The sequence below is a fragment of the Cottoperca gobio genome, chromosome 4 (assembly GCF_900634415.1).
Source record: "Cottoperca gobio chromosome 4, fCotGob3.1, whole genome shotgun sequence".
In the NCBI taxonomy this organism is placed as follows: Eukaryota; Metazoa; Chordata; class Actinopteri; order Perciformes; family Bovichtidae; genus Cottoperca; species Cottoperca gobio.
Genome location: NC_041358.1, coordinates 14842499 through 14853210, shown reverse-complemented (window position 1 = coordinate 14853210; position 10712 = coordinate 14842499). Strand labels below are relative to the sequence as shown.

General features: G+C 38.5%; 1 protein-coding gene across 1 annotated transcript; it reads right to left on the bottom strand.

Annotated features, from left to right (window-relative positions):
• Positions 1-1843: 1843 nt before the first annotated feature.
• Positions 1844-8967, bottom strand: abhd8b (abhydrolase domain containing 8b). The gene is made up of 5 exons (XM_029430138.1): positions 8887-8967; positions 4202-5008; positions 3039-3209; positions 2388-2604; positions 1844-2300 (listed from the first exon to the last, which is right to left on the bottom strand). Exons 2-5 carry the CDS (start codon positions 4996-4998, stop codon positions 2016-2018), a joined length of 1470 nt encoding a protein of 489 aa, XP_029285998.1. The 5' UTR covers positions 4999-5008; positions 8887-8967; the 3' UTR covers positions 1844-2015.
• Between the last annotated feature and the right edge of the window lie 1745 nt (positions 8968-10712).

Sequence of the window (10712 nt, the reverse complement as noted above, 5' to 3'; positions counted from 1 at the left end):
ACATCAATAATATGTATACTAATATAATATTAATATATTATAGCTTAACTTTATATACTATATATAAAATATTGCAGAATAGCATCGTTTTGGTGAGTTTAAATGCCTAATATTTATTTATACCAATTCATTCATTCATATCTTCTAGCACAGTCTGTTAACCTCAAAACAATGTTTTTTAAATAGTTACAATATATATTACACAGCTGCTACACAATGGTTTTCTGCAGGAATTAGAGGAACAAGTGGAAGTTGATAGCAAAGTATGTCAGTGACTTTTTGTTCAATGATCAAACGTGCCGCAGTACCAGCATATGGTTACACTGCAATAATTATAATTGAATATATTCTAATGAATCAAACACAATGTAGGGTGAAATGTTGTTGTCTGATAAACCCTGCTTTTGCACTTCTCTGATGTTTGTCAATACAATCCTTCTTATTACTGATCTTACAAGTACTTGTACAAGTGATTTGTGTAAAGTATTTGACCTTTCCATACATAGTTATGATTCATTGTTGAGCCTCAACTATTGCTTCATTTAGCGGGACACACTTGAACACACATTTTCCTGAATTGTATAGAAGGCAGAACATTTACTTTCCCTTCTGTCTTCATCAGTACTTAATCATTCTTTAATTGCTGAGCTTTACAAGTCACAACTCACAAAACAAATATTTTCCTGTTAAATACCAGAAGCAGCTACTTTAATCTCATAACTAAGGTGAGTGGTAGGTAAGGCTACTTCTAATGCAAACGCAAACATCATATTCTGGTTCACCGCTCACAGGTGTTAACAAAAACAATAGGCAAAATACTAAATATACATTTTTAATCAAGAAATGCCTTCCTATTTGTATTGAGTGGCATTTTGTGTAGCATTAAACACTGTGTGCCCTTTTAGTCTTAAATGCATCATTATGTGCAATGGCATTTCAAGCTACACACACACATTTCACAGCTAACTTGAAATTAAAACTCGGGTAGGCAACTTTGGAGAAACCAGCAAGAGTAAACTAGATTTTGAAAGTATCCAACCAAAAGAAATCATAGTCCCTACTTTTAAGCCTGCCTCCAAAGCCACTACAACAACACTACTACTATTAGTTCTAGCATGTTAGTTTTGGGAAATGTTGTCTGCCTAGTCTTGTGGAAGTCTCTGGTCACACACAAAGAGTGCTTGGGCAATGTGCGCGCAGGTAGACAGGCAGGAAGGCCATCTAATCACTTCTTGCAGACCTAATAAAATGATTGGACGGCAGTCTTGCAACAGCCACAGACACTAGATTTGTTTCCTTTTTTTTGTCAGAGCATTTTATTGCTGTCGAGATGTAAAGAAAATTTAAAGAAATAAAACAAAAATGTTTTTATGCCTACTCTAGCTTTAAACCTCCTGTAGACTAATACATTAGGCTAATTACCATCCAGCTAGTTTCCATAAGGCTTGTTCTTCGCTGTTGCTTTATCTAGGGCAGCGTAACAGCTAGTCAATCAGGAGCATGTTTCATTTTAGTCTCCACATTTTAGGAATGGCAAAAGTTAGACCAGGCCATCAAGTGTTATGCTTTCCAATAATGTAGCTCTCACCTCTCAAATTGTATAACTTTTGTTCATTTTCACCCCACCCTCATGGCTGTCACTGTTTCCGTCTCTTGCTCCACCTATCCTGGCATCATCAACATCCTCTACTTCAAGGCACAGCTACATCTTCCCTGCTGTGTTTTGAGGACAGGAACCTTCCAGCTGAAGAATGGACCTCTAGCGTCCATTATTGGAGCTCTTTCTTCCTCCGTCCTTCAGCTCATCATCTGACATAACTGATCAAACTTGAATTCCCTGCATTGTGTCACATCTTCACTCGTCCAACATTCAGCTGCATCATTTCAGCTGGCTCTTTTGGCTCAGCATCAGGTTCAACAGCTACAACCAGCTCAGATGATCAGGACCCACATAGTGCATGGCCAGCCATGATATTGTGTAGCAACCACTGGAAGCTTCAGCTTTAACTCTTCAGTCATTTCTTGGCCTTGCTGTCTGGCTTCTCCACTGTGCTGCCGTTGGATGAGGTCTGCCTTGCAGTTGAAGGTCGGACCTTGGAAGGGTCAGATGTAGCCTTGGTGTTGTCAGATTGGGAGTTGGCCGTTTCTGGGCGTGTTTTTGACTCTTTCTTTGGAGTTGGAGGGATGGCCGGCTCCCACAGGATGAACTCATGCAGGAGTGTGTTGACAGCCTCAGGACACTCCATCATGACCATGTGACTGCCGTCCTCCAGGACCTTCAGGAAGGCCATTAGGAGTATCTGACAGAAAGTTAAAAGCAAAAAAAGAAGTTACATTTTGGAATCATCAACAAAACACTGCCACTTTATGTTTGCTTGGCCACTCACCTCCGACATGCGCTGATCCTCTTCGATGGGGACAAACTTGTCATGCATGCCGTGAACCAGCAGGATGGGAACTGTGAGTTCAGCATGGTAGACCTCGTCCCCCTCAGGCCAGTACTGCCCACTCATCATGGCGCGCAGCACAAAAGAGGACACGTTGAAGGCATTGTTGTCTTTCAGCAGCTGCTTCTCCTTGGCACCCTGCCGAGCAAAACCAGCCCTGTAGTAGGAAGAGCAGAGTAGATTTACCTGAATTACAAAAGGCTTAAAAAACAACAAGAGGATTCTGATAACATTAAACTGTAAGTAAAATGAACACAACACAGTCCCACATGAAGGTAGAATCAGCAGAATATCACGCCTCTGAGAACATATTTATCATGCTCATTGTTTTTGTTCATTTTTGTCCTCTAAATGCGATTACATATTTTCATTATTCTAAATGAATTCATGAGAGCTACCTGCTGCAGCTTTAAGCTACATTCTACTGTATTGTTCTTATAACACCCTATAACAATCAGTTATACAAGCTGGACCAGATTTATACAGACAGTAAAATAGCATAAGAGACTAGATTATATGTTCATGAAAAATGCATTGTAATCTTCTTGGCTGTTTAAAGCGTTACTGTTACAGTGTTGCTGTCCGTCTTACTTGAGAAAGCTCCAGGCTAGCAGCGGGGAGAGGCAGTGAAGCACGCAGGTGGGCAGGTTGAAGATGGAGCAGAGGCTGGGCTCCAGCGCTGTGGGACCACCTCCGTTGATCATCACCATCTTGTGGATCTGTTCCGGATACTCGTGTGCCAGGAAGGTACAGAACGACACACTAGGAGAGCAGAACAGAAGGCTGGTTACAGAACAGATGAGAAGAATCAGGGTGACCATGCTGTTTGTTTTGTGGTAGTGGCCTTTTACTTAGAATGTACATATCTGGAAACAATTCTGGTATTTTAGCATGCAACACTTATTTATCAGAAGAAATCCACAAAAGCACCATAACACGGTAATGTTGAATAGCTGCAACAGTGAAATAAACAGCCAGTATTGTAGTAGGTAACGCATTACTTATCATAACTATGTCAAAACATAGTGGAAAATACACATGACTTTCTCCCAGAACCAAAGTTAACATCTCCAAATCCGTTGTTTTATGTGACCAACTGTTCAAAACCTTAAGCAACTCTATATGTACATTTTGCTCAATTATAATCACTGTGCCACTTACAGTACGACACAATGGTAAATGCTAAAACGTTGTGTATAAGTTACAGAGCAATATTGCTCTAAAGTTTGCTAACACAAGCTAACACAAGCTAACATTAGCCACAAAATGGTACCAAGTACAGCTGTAATGGCAAAACCCTGAATGTATAGCATTGAGCAATGGTGCATCTTATTGGTTATGAACTAAACTTTTCATTTGTAAGAGGGAGATTGGGGTTTTTTCTCCTTTTAAACATTACATAGTCTTACTTTAAGATTTACAGAATATATACAATCATATAAAACTGAACAAGCAGCAAATGCAGAAGCACGTGAGAAGCTGGAAGCAGCAAATGTTTTTGTAATTGATTAAACACTTTATCAAACTTTGTTAGTGTTCAGTTCACTGATACTGTACTCGATGTAATGACACAACATGTAAATGAGAAACATGCTCACATTGCATGTCAGGGCTTCTCAAACAGATACATGTGGAGTTAATGTAGGTGTCTTTCGCCTTCTCACTTTCAAGTGATTTAACTATTTACGGCATTCCCTGAATCCTCTCTTTGAATTCAACTGTGTGTTACATGAATATTGTGATCTGATATTTACCCATAAGAATGTCCTATGAGAATATTCCTCTTGCGTGCATATCTCTTGAAGATAAGTCTCATATCCTCAGCCAGGGCATAGAAAGTGTATGCAGCCACTATCTTTGGTGCTGAGCTGGCACCGTGACCTGCCAGGTCCGGGGTGATCACCTCATAGCCCAGCTTGGAAAAGAAGTCCAACTGGTTTCCCCAGATATCCAGTGAGCCTCCCACTCCATGGATGAAGAACAGAGCCACATCTGCATGTGTCCCTTTACAGGCTGATATCTGCCTCTCACAGTCGATCACCACTGTGCGCTTGGGCTTCCGCCTTCGTATCCTGGGTTCCTGCGACTGGTCAGTCTGTCCAGCAGCCGGTGCATCTCCACTTTCTCCTGTTTCAGCTGTCCTGTCTTTTCCAGCTGTGACAGACTCAGACCTGGCCTCAGGTAAGATGGCGGGCGGCGAGGAGTTTCCACAATCTGTCAGTTCAACCTCCTCAGCGCTGTCTGGTTCTGTCTCTCCATTCTGGCAGTTTTTCAGCTCTGCACTCGCCCTGTCACCCAAGTTCTCAATAAACAGCTGTCCATTACGATACACTGTGATCTTTCGTTTGCAGCTGACAATCCCACCCAGCCCAGTGGGTTCCTCCACCACTGCCCGGTCAGGGATGATATGTCGAACCCGCAGGACGCGGCCTGGTTTCACCTCCACAAACTCGTAGCCATCAGATGGTTCTGAGGTTTCTACAGGAACAACAACGTTGGCCGACTTTGAGGACAGGCAGCAGAGAAGACCCTCCATAAAGCTGGTCAGCATGCCTGCCAGTCTGTAGGGAATACATTCATATAAAAGCACACATGAATCAGCACACACATGCAAACATGATGAAACAAGGTCACCGAAAATCAAAGGCATGTCAATTATTAAATGAACCATGTTAACAAGCAAGTACACCTTTTAAGTTACAACTATAAAAACTATAAGGTCAGTAAAGACTGATAAGTATTTAAGTAAAGCCTAACTATCAGAATGAACCTTATTAATCAACTTCTGTTCATTATTAAGTTTGAATCAGGTTTGATCAACACCCTCAACTCCATTAAGCGGTGAAGTGTATTTTCTGTTTATTGGAGCCCCACTAACATATATGTCTAAAGTTTGCTATTATTGGCTTATCAAAACATAAAAATACCAAAATGTACTTATTTAAAACTTGTGATGTTCGAATGCATTATATCAAATGAAATGAACTTATATGTATTTTAAAAGTTGAAGAAGAGAGAAGACAACCATTGAACAGTAAAAGAGTAAAACAAACTCTGCAGATACCATAAAAATGTACGTGGAGATGAAAACACACATCAGCAATGTATATCGCAATGTGTGTGTTTGTTGACAACACACTGACAAAAATAGTTCATATGTACATATCTTTGTTGTAATTATTTGATAATCTGATGAGATTTTCAACCTGGATCTCCACCTAAGATCTAAAAGTTGTGCATTTATGTGTACTATATACACTTATTTTAAAAAGAGAATCCCTCATAACTATAATGTAATCTACTTAATCCCAAGACTTTAAGAATCTGCCCCAAAATCGTTCTATTATCACTGTAGTGCGGTGATAAGTCGTGCCATTTTTAAGAAACCTTTTCCTATTTATTTTCAGAAATCTTAAAATCTCCACAATAAATGAGCATCTGGAAACCTTAAATATGCCATTCAAAGAGGTATACAAGTTCTTGTGCCTTTACAATATGGTGTCTAATTACAACTCACACCCTTAAGACTTTCTGTCAGACGTAACTGAGCAGCATCTTCCCTCAGCGCAGACTTTGGGGGTATTAATAGATGGGACCAGTAATAGCTCGCTGAGTTAAAGCTGTCTGTCATGTGATCACTGCACCGGTGCACACCACCATACTGTCTGTCAAAATTCAAAACAACCTACATGTACAGTTTTAAAGGTACTTTTTTAAAGTATGGCCCAGTAAGTATGCTTTTTAAATCATGTTAAAGAATAAAGGAGAGTTAGATTAGTTTGGTGTAAATTAAACTCAGAGAGAACACATGCACTTGATTACACTTAAACACCCATTTAATGGATCCAAGTTATGGCAGTCCTCACATGCTATGATAATGTGGAGAAATTGTATATATGCACATTAAAAGGTAAGGTTTAAATATGTACTTCATATTGCAAACACCTACCATAACATATTGGCTTCTTGATGAGCTTCAAACTTACTTTGAAAAATCCTGAACAAGGTCATACACACTACAGGTGTCATACACACTACAGGTACATTTTACAGAATACGTTAGGTTGTTAGTTAATTATCAACCATGGCAACAGCACAGCAGCCAAGTAGGGTCTTCAAGTCTCTCTGCCGGTGGCATTATCCTACCATCCTGTTGCACTCCCTGCTAAAGGAGATTATACTCTCTCTGTGTCTAAATCCACCAAACACAATCTGTCTATCCCCTCTCTCGATGAAAACATTGACACTGTACAACAGTTTTAACCTCTGTGTGATTTGTTGCATCTTTTTCTGCACTTGCAACCCATCAGCTACTGCTTTTATCTGTGGATTATGGACACAATGTAATACAGCGTTCCTGCTTTGCTGGCTATTCTCGTGGCCTTTCTGCTTACACTTGCACATCCTTTATCCAAACAGCAGTGTTGTAGAGTGCTGTGGGCCGAGCAGGCCACATTGATATCATTCACCTCTAATATTATTCTCACAAAAGGCATCCATTATCCACACACACACACACACACACACACACACACACACACACACACACACACACACACACACACACACACACACACACACACACACACAGGGTGTGACCTGTGATACATGCATGTCTTTTCTTCTGTTCTGCAACCTCTGTTCTGATTCTTAGTGTCCATTTACATTAAACATTGACATTGGAATAGTCTTTTATACTTTACAGACATAAAAACTCCCATTTATGCCAAACTTTGAAATAACCAGATTCCACTCATAAACTTCAGATATTAGAATCAACTTTGTAATAGACAAGAAACCAATTACAGAGGTGGCGTAAAATGTTGTCCTGCCATGCATTGTCTTTGTTTCTTTTTCATCACAGACTCCCTTAGTTACTCTAATCTATCCTAATTATCAATCAATCGATTTATTATTCAAAGTTTAAGCATATATGGTGTTAATTCTTTCATAAGGAAAACTAGCTCCATCATAAGAAGTGCTTGCAAAAAACATCAGTGCCTGGCAAAAAGCTGAGCAAAAGACTAAACAACATGGTAATAAAATCTGTCCAATCTGTCTCATAATTGAGGCTGTGAGAATAGCAGGCATCGTATTTGATGCAAGTGCATGTTGATTCAATTCTCACATGTATGGCATGTCATAATGAATTCAGTTTTGTGGAATACATAGTCTTTAAACATATCTTTGATGGCAGATGGACTCCCTAGAAAGGAGGACACTGCGCCTGTGCTCTATTTAAGCAGTGTTACACAAAATCACACCTGGGAATACCTGCACAATACTAGCACTGAAGTGGAGCAGTCAGGTGTTAACTGCCTTATTAAAGGCAAATCATGACAAGAAAAGACAAGCTGGTCACCTCACAGTCACAATACTGTTTCCCTAACTGATAGAACAGTTATGTTACATAGAGAAAACTGTCTTTAATAATATCTTAGTGCCTCATTATAGTATGAGTTTGCCTCCTTGTTCTTCATGTCTACTATTTGAACATCGTACTGCATGATGAAGCACTGAAGTAAGTTTGATTCCTCTTGTGTTTACTACTGTATGTGCCTTTTGTTGACAGTGTCTGCAAGATGCTGTTATATAATGATTCACGCAGGTCAGACACAATCACTGATGCCCAGAAAGGAGCAGACATGTCATGGGGATTAACAACAACTAAAGACAGTTCACTGCTGATAGACCCTGGCTTGCTAAATAATGTGTCACCTAACATTGAATCATGATCTTGCAATTGCTTGTTGTTGTATGCCACAATATAAATCAATAAGTAGTTATGTGTATCTTTTAAATATATCTTTCTTATGGACTTCTACAGGATAGTTTCAGAATGAAAGAACTGTATTATAGTACTGTGCATTGCACACATCAAGATAAACCATCACTGTCTGCATGTTGTTTTATATGAAGACAAATTGCTCTAACATATGAGAAAATCAATAACAATATTCAACAAAGTGGAATTTATTCAAAACGAAACAAATTTTGAGTCATTTGTGCATTTTGTGCGGTATTCAGGTTTTCAAATCGGATAGTTATCCATTCAACTTTCATATAACAGGTCATAATTGTTCACACAGGAAACGCTTCATTGCTGATTTCAGTCGAATTTGTTTACCTCTGTTAAATGACAAATAGGGTCATCTATGCACTAATAATAATAAAGCGAGTTGAAAAGTGATTGCCATCTGATGATCAAATAAGGAAAGTGCCAGAATGTGTTTCCCTTTTTGTCTACTTTAATCACACATTTAAATTCATAATTGTACAACATTCACTAACCCGTTTGTCTCAGTTAACTGCAACGCAACTTGATATGCAGCGACCTCTTGTCTGTTGCCAATGATCTAAAGTATAAAGTAGCATACACTATAACAAAACAACAGACAAGTAAAAAGAGAAACAAGTGGCGTGAAAGAAAAAGGTTTACCTTTATATTTCCAACAACTCCGCGTGAAAAATGATCCGATTGGTGTGGTTTTCTTATGAAGCATCGAGGATGTAGAGAGCTATAATCTGTGGCAGTCAATCCAATAATCTAATTTATCTGGATTCTGTTGTCCTGTCGGTAGCCTCCACATGGCGGCCAGTATTAGTCTACTGACAGTATATCTCAATGTGAGGTTCAGAAGTCCAACATATCTGCACATTCCAGCAGCGCTGCACTTCCATGTCGGAATATTGATGACAAGCGCCGGAGCTCTGCCGGATGGCAGGGGTTTTTACAAAGTAGCCTAATAATAATAATAATAATAATAATAATAATAATAATAATAATAATAATAATAATAATAATAATAATAATAATAACAAAAAAATTAAATGTGTATTGCGCTTTTATAGAACTCAACATTGCTAGACAATAGGGATCACGTAGCTAAATAAAAGTTGTATTTATTTAATTTAACCTACATGGATTTATAATTATTTATTTATTTAAAGTAAATTGTGCCTCAACTAAACAAATGATCTTTCTATGTGTTCACTAATACCTAGTGGTGGGCGGACCGATCTAAAATGTCGATGTATCGATACCAACGTTGGAATCGGTCTTGATCAATACTTGCGTGATGAGATCGATACTTAAGTTTCAGTTTCTCTTCTCTACGTTCACAACTCCCGTTAAATCATCGAGGTTGTGCACGTGCAAACACCGCTCCTCTCATCACTCTGTGGTGATCTGTAATACCGACTGAGCTGAGATGGGGCCAGAGTTTGTGGGATGTAACACTTAATGATGATCTCCATCAGGGCCACAACCAGATGGAGGAGATTCAGTTAGGAACAGTAGGTCACTGCCTCCCTTTAAATGTGGTTGGTTTGTTAAATGTGTGAGGTTTGGTTAAATCTGGTACTCCAAAGATTGTTACCGTGTTTTTTCATTACTTTCATGGTAGAAAAATATCCTTCAACTGTTCAAGTTTGAAGCATTTTGCGAGATTTGTTTTGAAAGGGTTTTAACAACAGAAGAACAAAGACAGCAAGGCATCCACTCCTAATTTAACAATATTTTTAAAATGTTGTCATGTCTGTTTTACATAAATCTCCTAAAGTTGCCATTGAAAAAAAATTCACACGGAGCTTGTGCTGAGGCGGTTGCCATGGCTGTTGTTGCTAGGTTACTATTTGTAAGAAGTAAAGCAAACCTAGTGAACTATTAATAATGTAGATCTTCCTTCAGCTGTAACAACTTTAGGTTTATTCAAAGTTTACCATTTTATACTGTGATAAATACTGTGATTAACCTGATTCTATGATTGTATGTTTTAAATATCAGTGGATCTCTTGGTTTTAGGAATGAAAAATCAGTGTGTATTTAAACTATAAAATATATAATACAAAAGCTGTATTAACTTTCTCATGAGCTTTGCTGTGCGAAGAGACAGATCTGAACATTTTACTTGAGTAAAAGTTCTTTACCACACTGTGAAAATACTCCATTACAAGTAAAGGTCCTGCATTCGAAACATTACCTAAGTATAAGGATGTAAATAATAACAGAAACATTTAGGCCTACTTAAAGTATCAAAAGTAAAATTGTGCAGTCAAATGGTCAGTGTTTTACCAATATATACTGTATGATGTTTTTGGATTATTATTAGTGTTGCATGAATGTGTATGTTACATTTTTCTGCTGTGGATGTTTGTTGTGCTAAATTTAATAACTTTATATACTGTTGTGTAGTTTATTCTACAGCAATGCATAATTTTCTATCAGATTGTCATATGTTTGTAGCTTTCTCACTGTGGGAACCA

Bases quoted from the DNA above. Each gene is read 5' to 3' on its own strand.
- abhd8b (XM_029430138.1), bottom strand. From the start codon at position 4,998: ATGCTGACCAGCTTTATGGAGGGTCTTCTCTGCTGCCTGTCCTCAAAG. The intron at 2,605-3,038 runs GTAAGACGGACA...TTCCTACTACAG, and splicing joins CTAGCCTGGAGCTTTCTCAA to GGCTGGTTTTGCTCGGCAGG. The intron at 2,301-2,387 runs GTGAGTGGCCAA...ACTTTCTGTCAG, and splicing joins AGGATCAGCGCATGTCGGAG to ATACTCCTAATGGCCTTCCT.